This window comes from Limulus polyphemus, unplaced genomic scaffold (assembly GCF_000517525.1).
Source record: "Limulus polyphemus unplaced genomic scaffold, Limulus_polyphemus-2.1.2 Scaffold410, whole genome shotgun sequence".
Taxonomy (NCBI): Eukaryota; Metazoa; Arthropoda; class Merostomata; order Xiphosura; family Limulidae; genus Limulus; species Limulus polyphemus.
The window spans coordinates 469148-483071 of record NW_013666020.1 but is presented as its reverse complement, the minus strand read 5'-3'; the positions used below and the strand labels follow the sequence as shown (position 1 = coordinate 483071).

The 13924-nt window shown below is 34.5% G+C and overlaps 1 protein-coding gene across 2 annotated transcripts in view; it reads left to right on the top strand.

Annotated features, from left to right (window-relative positions):
• The window catches only part of LOC106458058 (glypican-5-like), a 111850-nt gene that overhangs the window by 47471 nt on the left and 50455 nt on the right, over positions 1-13924 (top strand). For both annotated transcript variants that reach the window (XM_022384188.1, XM_013917513.2), the window contains exon 4: positions 6118-6374. In XM_022384188.1, the coding sequence (XP_022239896.1) occupies positions 6118-6374 (257 nt within the window). The remainder of the gene's footprint in view (positions 1-6117; positions 6375-13924) is intronic.

Sequence of the window (13924 nt, the reverse complement as noted above, 5' to 3'; positions counted from 1 at the left end):
TTTTCATTGTAAGTTGGCGTTTCCCTTTTTAGCTTGCGGTAATCTAATATTTTTTTACGTGGTAAAATATTATCACGAACCAAACTATTATGTGTTCTGTTAAAATGTATTACAGACATTTTATATACCCTCAAAATCATAAAGATGACGCAACAAATGAGAAGTGATGATCCACATCCAAAGATTCAACCTTGACAGCTTGTGGCAAAAGATTGAAATACCTACTGAAGTTAATTCTAGTTTTACATTTTCAATTGAAATACTTAAGTGACAGCAGTTGGACCTATTAGAAAGTGCCTTAAAAATACCTATTGCCATTTGAAATATCGACACTTTATTTTTTGCAAATCTTGTTATTTGTTAGTGATATTCACCATCATTACGGTTAACTGTCGAGTTAAGTTTCGTAACGGTTACGGTCCTCGCTGATTGATTTAACGAAGCTTTCACTCAGTTAGCACATCCTACGAATGTTGTTTATGTACTGCACTTACCAGATAAGATGTGTTTTGGAGGATGTTCCGGTTATTTTATGGTAAGACCAGCAGTTGGCGACATTTCGGTCTCAGTAGGAACGTTGAATATCTACTATCTCTCGTTCCCAATATTCTTGAAGTCTTCATTGCATGACTTTGTCAGCTCGTTGCCTAGGTCTTATTACGTTTACTGGTAACAGTGATATTAAATCGCACCATTAAATTTAGGAAGTATTCATGCACTAGATTCTTAGGCAAGCGGTGCTAAATGTACTGAAGTTTATTCATTAAACACCTGGAAATTACCCTATTTACTGTTCCCACGATATCGTAGCGCCCCCTACAGTGATTATGCATGACCTCGGTGTCACTGCGTGACCTGTTCACGTTGTCTAGTGGTAGTGCAGGGAGCAAAACGAAAGTCATCCCTCAGGCCGTTGTAGAAAAAAAAGTAACTTGTAGAAATAAGTTTAAGTAGTGAGTCCATCAAGTGGGTGGCATTTCTGTGATTGAAGTGGTTATCGGGTAAGATGATGGTATTATAACAGACTCAGCTTTATATAATAACCTCAAGTCATTGAAAATAATCGTACTGGATAACTTGAACTTAAAAATTTCTGTTTCCTGATATATTAAAACACACAAAAAAAACTTTTTTTTTCTGGGAATTTAAATGTTATACACGGTTTTCTTCGTAATAACTTTAAAAGTTGGTTTATATAATTGATATGAATCGTAAATATATTTTTACGTTTTTATGCATAGGGGTGGTATGCAATATTTTAAATCCACAGAATATATTTTAAACAATGAAGCAATTAATTCAAAGTTATTATAAAGTGAAGAAGGCTGAGTTGGTTGAAATTATAGCTTTTGTTTGTTTTAGGATTACAACTGGTTGTTGTTCTTAGATAGCACCTGGGCACCCATTGTGGTGCCTAGGTTCATGCATAGTACCATTTGGCACCCAACTGCATTGCTGGAGCCCTACCGATTATAATCACAAAATTTAAAATAATATTTGGGGTAAGCATTCCTACACATCTTATGTATACACTCATGAGTAACAACACCCATTACAGTTTCTCAGTCTCTTGTCCAGCACCACACTAAGAAATCTCGGGGCCCGGGTGCGAGGAGGTCTTGGAGAGGGGGCATTGAAAGAAGAAACTAACATTCTACTTCTTCTCGTATATTTTTTATGCGAGAAGCATGCTCAGGTAAGCCCGGTCACATTTGCCCCTTGCACCTCCTACTGGTACAGCCCCGCTCCTGTCTCCTTTTCCTTAATTTCCACACATCTACTTTGAATTTTTTCCTGAATCTAAAAAGTTCTCAGAGGTTGTTACTAAGAGGTGTGTATCCTATAAGTATCTGTTTACCAAGGATAATTTATAGTGTCTGTGTTCTGTGTATCCTGTATGTATCTGTTTACCAAAGATAATTTATGGTGTTTGTGTTCTGTGTATCCTGTCTGTATCTGTTTACCAAAGATAATTTATGGTGTTTGTGTTCTGTGTATCCTGTCTGTATATGTTTACCAAAGATAATTTATGGTGTATGTGTTCTGTGTATCCTGTATGTATCTCTTTACCAAAAATAATTTATGGTGTCTTTGTTCTCGATTGCACAAAAAGTTAAAATCATCATGTTTCTCGTTTCTGTTTGTTTACCAAAATGTGTAGCTTAATATTTTGTGTACTACGTCACGTTAATTGTAGTTTGTTTTTTTAAATCAAAATAACTTTCTGTAGAAATACCAATCAACACTGTAGGACTTGTAATACTATAATAATCTATTTTTATTTTACTCATTTCATTTATCTCGCTCTTTTTTTGGTCTACGTGCGCGGTTTTGTCATTGTTAGGTATTCCATCCAGGTGTCACCTCTGTAGAAGTGTAGTATCTGCATGTTGATTCGTTCTGGGTGATCACATTCCTTTAATTCTTTTATGTATGTCGACTGACAGTTTTGGACCCCTAGAGTAAAATAGGTGTCTAGTGAAATTTACTTAAAATCGCTTTGGATTATATGATAATTGTTGAAGTACAATAATTTTCCAGTAGCGTCGAACTAAGCTATAAATAATGTAAAATAACAAAACAAAACAAAAAAGTGTTCAAATGTTTTCATACATTGCCTAACGAAGAATATTGGGATATTTACTATATAAATTCTCTGATACCATACCTAACTACGAATTTTACGATGTTTAAGTGCTCTAATACATTAAATGGGAAGAGTATTACTGGGATATTTAGGATATAAATGTTCCGATAAAATAATAATGAAGAATTTGGGAATATTTAGGATATAAGTGTTCTGATAAGTTAATAATGAAGAATTTTGGGATACTTAGGGTCTTGACGCTTTAGTAAATCACATAACGAAAAATTTGGGGACAATTAGGGTCTAAATGCTTTGATAAATGAATGACGAGGATTATTGGGATATTTAGCGTCTAAATGCACTAATACATTACTAACGAAGAATATTGGGATATTTAGCGTCTAAATGCACTAATACATTACTTAACGAAGAATATTGGGATATTTAGCGTCTAAATGCACTAATACATTACTTAACGAGGATTATTGGGATATTTAGCGTCTAAATGCTCTAATACATTACTTAACGAGGATTATTGGGATATTTAGCGTCTAAATGCTCAGATATATTATGTAATAAAGAATTATGAATAGTTGAGAAGATTCGCCTTTCGGTACGTTATATGATAAAGATTGTCAAGGTGTTTACTAATAACGTACACGGCGTTCAACGAAGCTCCGGAACTATCATGATGTAGGATTACTCGGAACTCCAAAGCTCCGGAAGTATTATGTGGGATTACTCGGAACTTCTTGCTGGTCTATCTATGAACTGTATGTTTTTTTGTACAATATAATCCATCACAGTAGTGGCATTATTACACAGGTCATTATCCTTCCTCCTGATAAAGTCTGATCTGACTGCATCCACAAAAGTCACACAACTGGGTCCACCGCCACGAATATATATTTAAACGGTAAATGCACTCCTCGGAAGCGCGGTAAGATCTGCAGTTTATTCATTAGTAATACCCCCCTCCCTCCCACGCACACACACATCATAACTACTATGAAAGGTACCATGTTCAGCTATGTTGCATTCGAGGGTTCGAATCCGTCACCGAACATTATACTGTGTCATTCAACCTCAATTTTCGTTGGAAAGAGTAGCCCATGAGTTGGCGGTGAGTGGTTTTGACTAGCTGCTTTCTACTAGCTTATCCCTTGAAAACTAAGGACAGCTAGCGCAGATAGTTCTCGAATAGCTGTACGCGAAATTCAGTAAACAAACTTCTCGAACTGAAGTTGCCTTTATAAAAACTTAATTACAGTTTGGTGGCTGATAATTCCTCTAGCTCCTATGTTGAAGTCCGCGTCAAACCTAAAGGCTGTGAAATGGCGAGTCCTAAGGACACTGTACCAGTTGTGACGTGGAGTAGTTGATTTTTCTAGGCTGTTTGATACATGTATACTGATCAGTTTTCCAATAGCTTGACCGCAAACTTCCTCACGACGAACCTGGATAAAACAAAATGTGTCATTACTCTGACATTATTTCTTGTGAATTTTGATAAAGTTAGCTTGTTTCTGTGTTCGTTCGGTTTCCGTCATTTGAAAATAAAACCGTTCATCACTAGTAGGTGACTGTTTGATATAGTGTATACATACTTCTAGACCCATTTGATTTACTTATGTATTCTCTTGTTACAAGATATAGTCCAGAAATTACCACGATATTGCTTACTATACTTTTATGTAGCGCGGTTTATATATCATGATGCGGAGAGAAGATGTCACATTATGTGATGGAACGTTTTATCCGAGATTAAGAAAAGTTTATAAACTAATTTTTCTAGTTCTATGTTATTATTCACTATGCTTGTCTTGATACGCTTTAGTGCTGAGCATATATTTTTATAGGACAATTTGCTGTTTGTCTCATCTGTAAGAACAAACCCGTGTTTTGGGCTGTAAAGGTAGGTGAAAAGTTACGGTAAGAATAGAGTGAGAACAATATTTCTAGGTGTGTTTTGGGTGGGGTTGAGAGAAGGAGTTAAAAAAATAAAAATAAAAACTAGCCAAGGGGACTAGGTAAGACTTCCTGTAGCGTAGTTCAACTCTGTGAGAACACACACTGTCTGTGGACAGTAGAATGGGCGTAGAAAGCCTAACCATATGGTTTGGTCGTCACCTGTATGGTAGGGGGGTGGGGCACTATTGAGGCCGTTAGCTGTTTTGGAAGGGAACGTTCGTTTGTTTGCACGGGTGGTTTTTGAAAGGTCGTGATTGAAAAAAAAAACGTATTTGCATTGTTCAAGAAGAAACCTTTATTTTTTTTTATTAAAGCTATGATTTAAATTATATCTTTATTTTCACAAGTTTTTCATATATGGTAAATGAACATTTTAAAATTTTTTTCCTGATAGCACAGACATATATATATTATCTAATCATAATATTATTATTAATGTGTATGTGGACTATCACATTAAGAGATGGGTGTCATAGCTTGTCCTTACAACGTCGTTAGTATTGATATTTGAAGAAAAACTTTCATCTGACCTACCAATACGATTCTTGAAGGACGTGACAGCTGTGCTTACAAAGTAATGTCATACTTGATAATTAGGTTGGTTTGAATCAACGCGTTGTGTATTTGGCCTCATTATGACAGAATAATAAGGCTTAGGAGCAAGAAACTTTTCAGCAAATGAACACTTTGCCTTTATTAAGACTTTTAGTAAATGATAACTTGTTCAGCGTGTTAACATGTCCTGATGAGGAAAAGCTTATTAGCCGAATGTTTTGTTGAGTTTCTATTAAAAATTAGTTGTTTCTACTAGAGCTGTTGTCTTTTCTTTGCAGAATAGTTCGAAATATTGCTGGTTAATTGAAACATGTTAAGGCTTTAATTTATATCTATATGAATATAATAGTACTGTCTGTTCTATGTTCATGTAACTAATTCGCAGGGTGTGGCTGGATCTTCACCAAAATTGGTATGGAGGTTCATTAGGTCCATGCGAGGGTACATACAAATTGTCAGTTTTGCGTGTTGCATGGACGCATTTACTACTATTTTGCCCCCTATTGATGGATCTTCACCAAATTTGGCTATGGATCTTCACCAAATTTGGCTTGAAGGTTTGTTGGGTCCATGCGGAGATACTTGCAAATTTGTGGTTTCACATTTTGTGTTTTGCAGTTTTTATGGGCGTTTTTTTTACAATTACATATAAGGGAAGCAACTTTTCATGTCCTGATATAACCTTTCATTAATCATGAATTTATATAACTTCCGTCCAGGGAACGGGTACTCCAGCTCGTTATAAATAACGTACGTTATATTTTTATCAACAAAAATGAGTGTTTCTTTGAATCTCTCTGAAGTTTTAGAATCTTATTCCATAATACCATTTACTTGCAGCAAACTTCACACTTTATCAGTTGGTTAGGATTTTCTCAAGATATTTTCTAACCGAATTTTCAGAAATTATTTAATTAATTATAATTTCAACCAGCTCATTTAGATTAGAATATAATGTATATCTCTTTTATTCAAAACTTTCCATTTGTCTTATCGCTGTTTAGGTTAAAAACGTTTGTGGGCACCCGAAACGGTCCACAAGATCTTCGTCAGAAGCCACCGACTCTGAGCAAGAAACAAATGGACAAATTGTAACTTCGAGGTCGGTTGTTTCCACGTGGCACGTTCGTCTCCAAAATTTTGTCAAGAAGTTGTCGCAATCTAAAGGATTCTACGCTAATCTAGCCGACGATATATGTAACGATGAAACTCTAGCTGTAAAAGGAGAATCAAACTGTTGGAATGGAAACGAACTTGGAACGTAAGTAAACGACCTGTGTAAAAGTATACTACTTACGAGATTAAACATTTACTGATGGAACAATATTTTGAGGGAAGGAAACAATTTGTGTTTAAAATATATTCACTTTTCAATTAACAACAAAAGTTGTAAGAAAATAGAAAATACTCTCAATTAATACGTTATACTGACGACACTTAAAAGCAAAATAAGTCTGACCAAACGTCAGTGTGTAAAGCAAAACTAGTGAATACTAATTACTTATGGTAAAACTACAAGTCTGACAATTAACCTTTGGCGTTCCTCAAGGTCAAACAAGTCTGAGGTAATAATTCATAATAACGTTGAGTCTTGATAAAGACGTGTGTATATGTCTAGCCGTGAAACGTAATTAATTGTTTTATGTGATTTGTTTTATTATTAAAGTCTGCTATCAGACTGTTAGTCAACATTTTAAAAATAGAAGCTTCTGCTAATGCACGTTGTTGATCCTGTTAAAAGATCTAAATTTTTATTTACATTAGGGAAATCACTTGAATAAATTTATTGTATAAATAACGCTTTTTCAACGTTTCAACAAAAATGATGAATGGTAGGTGTACCATTAAATTAAAATAAGACTGATAAAAATTGTTAACAAATCTTTTTTTTTATGGCTCAGTACGGGTTTACAGTAAGAAACGGCCTCCCAGTGGCACAACGGTATGTCTGCGGACTTACAACGCAAAATTCCGGATTTCGATACCCGTGGTGGACAGAGCACAGATAGCCCACTGTGTTGCTTTGTGCTTAACTTCAAACAAACAATACAGTAAGAAACGTACAAATCTATGTGCCCCCCCTCCTCCCCGGTGGCTCACCAGTAAGTCAGAGAGCTTATAACACTAAAAAAAATCGGGTTTCGATACCCATGGTGGGCAGAGCATAGATAGCCCATTGTATAGGTTTGTGTTTATCAACAAATAAACAAGCCACTGATTCACGGGCATAAGTTGGTTGGGATTTTCTGACGATATTTCTATATTTTCTAATCCAATTTATTTCCCCTGAAAAAACAATAGAAGGAATTACTCTGACGATGGATCTACTTACGCTATAACAACAACAGATGGAAGAATTTAGTCCGAAACAGCAATAACTGGCAGTACTTTGTCTGAGACAATAATAGCTGGCAGTACTTTGCTGAGACAATAATAGCTGGCAGTACTTTGTCTGAGACAATAATAGCTGGCAGTACTTTGTCCTGAAACAATAATAGCTGGCAGTACTTTGTCTGAGACAACAATGGACGGTACTCAGTACTGTACTTTTAATATCACTGCTTTATTTACAGTGGAGAAACTTCAGTTTATTAGAAAAAAAAAGTAAATTTATAATATGTGCAATAAAAAATCATCACAGTTTCTAAATACAACACAGTTTGTTTATTTTTGAAGCTTTAGTTATATTCTTTTCCCCGGTTTATTTCATTCGTCGAACCAGTCGATATCCATATCAGCTGGTTGGAAACACCATTAAAGATATATCTGTTATTTTTAATAATCGGTTCGCTATATGCCAATTTAAAATGTTGGTTATCCTTGTTGTGGGAACAAACAACAAGTATGCTCTTGGCTAAAATGGGTAACCAGCTAATTTATTATTTGAAGTATTTTCGTCGTATTATACCACGAGAGGGGGGGCTTTTGTTCGTTGTTTCTTCCTTTTTATGCAGTATAAAAAGGGGAGGGTTGCGAAGAAAGATAATAAAGGACTCAACATGTGGCTCTTTACTTGACCCACGTAACTAAGAATGTGTCGGCAAGAGACAGGAGCTTGCATCTTTTCTATCAACCCCCGTTTATCTGATAGCCCATACTCAAACTACAACACGCACTCTCGGCTCTGTAATTCTTGTAAAGGGGTCTGTCTTTTTTCATCTAATTTTAGTGAAGTGTTCCAACACGCGATACTTCTGCGTTTCCTTACTGTAAGATAAAGGAGGCAATTTTGATAAACTGAACTTTGCACTTACCACACTCGTGCTGTATGTGTGTAAACGTTTAAATGTCTGAGTGGAAAGCTCAAGAATCAAACAGGTAAAACAACAGATGGCTAATGCATTATGGGTTATTTATCCTTCATAGAGATAATGCTGTAGGAGTACTAACTACGGTAGCAAGACTTGGAATATCAATCAGGTGGCTAGTAGTGTATCATAGAACACTACCATTTTGTGTTGTAAATTGGATGAACAGATTTGAAAGTTTCACTTAAACAGAACAGGTTTTCGATTCTGTAAAGGTCTTGTACTGGAAATACGAACCGTACAGAAACACACAATGATAACATACGTATATATCAGAGTACATGCTCTTTCGAAACAGCTGTCTTTGTGTATAAAGAATATCACTAAAGTTAAATCTCTGAAACTGAATTATTTGTATTCATTTATGTTAAGAACATTTTAGCTGGTGAAGAACATTGTATTTCAGTTCTTTTATTGATGATGTTTTCATACCTACGTTTTTATTAGTTTTCGGTTTTTGTTAGTTCTAGAGTGGATTCATGGTACATTAGTTTTAGTATTTTTACAGAACTGTATACTAGATAACTTATCTGTTGGTACCATCAGTCTCTGTTTCATTCCACATCAGATGTTGATTCATAGTAAACGTTTAAAGGTTTATTTGATATTTTAAGTTTTTCTAAAACCTTTTAGTTACTAATACTTAAAATTGTGATGATGGTAAGTAAGATGTAATGTTTTGGTGTACTTGGAAGTAAAGCTATGGTAAGAGAGTGCAGTGATCTAAGTTACCCGTTGGTCTTTAAAGTGAAGTTCTGATGATAAAATGAATGAACTGAGCTACGATGAAAGCAAAGCTATAGTGAGAAAGTGCAGTGATATAAGTTACCCGTTGGTCTTTGAAGTTAGGTTCTGATGCATGAGCTGAGTTTTTGTGAAAGTAAAGCTATGGTAAAGGAATATGTGACATGAATCTTCCATTGGCACTGAGAGTAAGGCTATATATATACGATCTCTGATAACGATATCTAAGTCATCATATATTAATTTGAAAATTGAAAGCTAAGACTGGAATGGAGAAACGTGTGGTGTGCCCCTGGTGGCAGAATCTGAAACTTGTGTATAGTTATGTAGTGGATTGTGAATGTCAGTTATTATTTTTCAAGTACTTTGCAGTTTATTATCGTTACGATCCAATATATTCTAGACATTGCTTCCATGTTTGAAAAAATAGAAGACAACAGATATTAAGGAAACTTATAAATGATTAGCAAAACGTTTCTGGCCAAATTATTATCTTTATCGTAACAGTACTTCCTTAAATATAACATTTCTAGCACAATACAAACGGATTGTAATCGTAGACAACGAAATGTGTAAATCCACTTCTATATAGGCCGTACTTGTAAAGAGATAAATTAACACTTTAACCTATATACGTTTTTTTACTTTAGTTTAGTTAGGACTAAACTTTACTGTACTTAATACTATCGATAAATAAACTTATAATGTTATTCTACGACCTAACGTCTAACCTTTTTTTAAAAAATGGATAAGTTTTTAATATTCTGTTGTACAAAATGGTTAGTAAAATATATTTACATTCCCCTTTTGTTGTTACTTATTGTTTCATATAGCAATTGTAGCGACGTGATCACTGAGCTTTGCAGCTCTCTGGCGCAGGCAGACTGTTTGTCGTCGAGTGAATAATGCGCATGCGCGGTTTTTCTTGAGGGGAACATTCCTACTACGCATGCTTATGCAGCAGGTTCTCGGTCAGAAAGCGTAACGGTCGTAGATACAAAAAAGCAGAATAATAGTATAGATTATTTATCTAACGTAATGGCTACGGTTACGCACGGTCGCTTCATTTGCCATTAGAGCATTCATAACATCAGTAACCTATTTTGTCTAAATCCATTACTAATGGGCGGGCTTTTCTTATCCGATATGTGCCATTTAAAGTAGGGGAGAAAGTAAATTATTCAAGTCTGGGAAATAAATAGTATTGATTTATTTTATGCAACTTCTCTTTGTGAATACATTTCAATCAGCGCTTAGTTTGCCTTTTCTCTCTTTCGTCACGTATTTTTACTACAGATCAGGAACCAGCTAGTTTAGAGCATAAAAAGGGAAGCTTAGAAAGATGAGTACGAAAGTGTTTGAAGAAAAATGATTGAAATAACACTCGGGTTTTTTATTTTATTTTTTTCACTTGAGAAATTAATTTCTTGTAATGTTTCCAGAGCGACTTTTGTCGTGTTTTAATTTGATTTTTTTAAAACTCTGTACTGGATTAAAATATCGTAATATTATATTTTTAAGTTGTGTGTTGTTTAGAGGCTGTTTGTTAATTTAACTGTTCTTTAGTTGTTGTTGAAATATATACCTCAGTCTAAAGAACTTGATGTACTCCATGTTGTAATAGTTAGTGCGCTAGTCTATGATGAGACACATTTCCGACTAATAGCATCGACCAGAAACTACGTGTTTTTATAGAGAATATGAGATAATGTTTTAATAAGTTAGCAGTTAGGTTTGTTTTAAAAACGTCTGAAAGAATTACTTTATTTTTATTAAACCTAGATACTGTGAAATCGATATAAACATTACTGTGTTACTGCTCTACTGTACATTTTGTGGTGATGCAAAATATTTTCGGTGAAAATTGTGCTGGGTTATCTGATTTTTTATCATAAGATGTGACGTCATCTCCGGTCTCATGTGACACATTCGCACCCAGTTATGTGAGCTTGTTATGTGGGTTCTAATAATTATAAAACAAAATGTCGCGAACCCTTTCAGACGGCTCTTTGGGTGGATAGGACTAAACACTTGAGATGTGAAACTGATACCTCTGTTCTGGACGCACATGGTTCATTTCTTTGATTATCTAAGCCTACATTTTCTTCATGCGTTTCACTGTTTTTTTAATCGTTCCCATAGACTTCTAACTGACACCCGTCAAGAACATATTTATGTTTTACACGTTTTTGTGTTTAAACAAACAGCTTTGAATGAGAAAATTTTAAATGCTTAAAACAAAGAATTAAAGGTTTATTTCGTTGTAATAATTTGCAAAGTCGTTCTAAATAAACATATTTTTAAATAAATGTAAACGATGAACTATCTGCAGTTGTGTAAATTTTCTACAGTAAAATTCTATTTAATTTCGAAACATTTTTTGGTGCTTTATAATTAACTAAAGCCCCCCAGTGGCACAGCGGTATGTCTGTGGACTTACAACGCTAGAATTAGGGTTTCGATACCCGTGGTGGGCAGATCACAGATAGCCCATTGTGTAGCTTTGTGCTTAATTACAAACAAGCAAACAATTAACTAAAATATTCGGAACATATAAAAATTAATTTGTTTTCAGTGTGAATAGATTATAATTATGTTTAAAAAGCATAAAAAACTAAAATGAAGTTAAGTGGGGGTGCGCTTGGATTGTGTTTATTTCACGAAACACAAAAACAAAAATGAACTGAAAGCATAGTTAAAATATAGTACAAGGAAGTTTCACATTGACATAAAATGATCTATGTATACAGAGGTGCAGAAAGCAAATTAAAAGTGGGGGGACCAAAGGTGTACTTGACAGAGAGAAGCTAGGGAATGCGCGCTATAGGCACATTTATTACGGCCGGGATCCAGGGTTCGGCTTAGGGACCTGGAAGCTCATGGGTTCTGGATTAAATTTTACGCATCCTCCTGTTTTTCTGAGAGTCATTTTCCTGATTTTGATGCATTTTTACTATGCCACTGATATATATTGAAACCGTTCACACGAAAAATGAAATAAAAACAAGTTTTTTCTAGTAGATCCTGTTCAAACTCTTAATGCTATAAAAACTCAAATTGGTATTGCTAGATGTAACTAGTTTGTCAGGTTTTACGTATGGGCCGGATTCTTTACAGTAATGTGTCTGTGACTTCTTGGCGATAAATTTCAACAATAAACAAACAGCACACAGTCCACTTGTTATAAAATAATATATTAAAACAAGTCAAATGTATATACAAATGTTCGTTACACTGTTGGTTATCACAGTTGTATCCAGAACTTTAAAGGATTGTCTCTTTTTTGTCAAAGTCCACATAGACTGGTTCAGTTATTCTAGAATACAATTTGACAAGACAATTTATTTCTTCTCTACTCCGTTATTACAATACAATATGTGATACTTTCACTTTAACAACCGCCACTTTACGCTCTCTGTGGCTAAACTCACAATCACTCAGGCTGGATCTATCTATCGAACTACATATTAGACGCGTATTTATACCCCGACAGAGGTCTAGAACTTTCTACACACTACTCGATATTATGTTGCAATAATACTGAATTAAAACAATGAGAGAAACTCAGAAGGTTCTCCTAACATGACACATAATATAAGAATCACCAATTCATAACTATTGAACTACACAATGTATGATTCGTAAACATTTACGTAAACAAACTTGCGATAAATTATCGCTTCTAAAAATAACTAAATTTAACATTCGCATTAAACTGAAACAGTCGTGTATACATAACATAACAATATTATTTCAAAGTAGTTAGCAATTTTTCTGGAACCTGTTTGTGTATAATTAAAATGTACGATCTTACATACTAACATACTGTCTGTAAAAATAAATAATTGCAAATGCTGTAAATTTCTTAGACGACACAAATAATATAATTTTTTAATTTAAAGTTCAAAACAGTAAGAGCTCTGTATTTCACAAAACCAAATTTAACTTTAGTTTTTAGGAAAGATCAGAATTTAACATCTCATTGTGAAGGTTTCAGAGCTATACAGTGTAAAGTTTACTTGAATTCTTGGCAAGCTCAGATGTAAAGCATTGGGTCTGTTAGACAGGGTTCCTGTCTTCAAGTCACGATTCCAGAGTATCTTTTCGCTTAAAAGATTGTATTAAAAAGTGTCTTTTCATTGATCCATAAATGAAAATGACGGGAGAACAGACATGAATAATTTTGATTCTAAATTTGATTTTGCAAGCAGAATATTCTATCCTAAATTGTTAGGAATTAATCACACTATCATCAAAATTTTAAAATGTGACGTAACTTAAAGAATAAAAATGTAGATTTACCGTATGTTATTGTTGAGCGGCTCTTAACATGACTGAAATGCTCAACAATTACTTTTTGCAGTGGGCGATATAAGTAACTCAGAGATTTGGCTCTGAGTGAAACCAAGAGTGCAACATAATTAAACTTTCTAAAATCCATGAAATAAGTTAAATTGGCAGACTAACTTTTTTCCCGTCAGTGGGGATGGGTACTTTTGCTTGTGATACAACAATACTAAATTAAAACAACGAAAACAGTTCCGAAGGTTCTAGTAATATGACACAAATATATAAGTCACCAGTTCATAACTATTGAACTACACATTGTATGATTCGTAAACAGTTACGTACACAAACCTGCGATAAATTATCGCTTCTAAAAATAACTAATCCCCGTCACACCAAACATGCTCGCCCTTTCAGCCGTGGGGGCGTTATAATGTGACGGTCAATCCCACTATTCGTTGGTAAAAGAGTA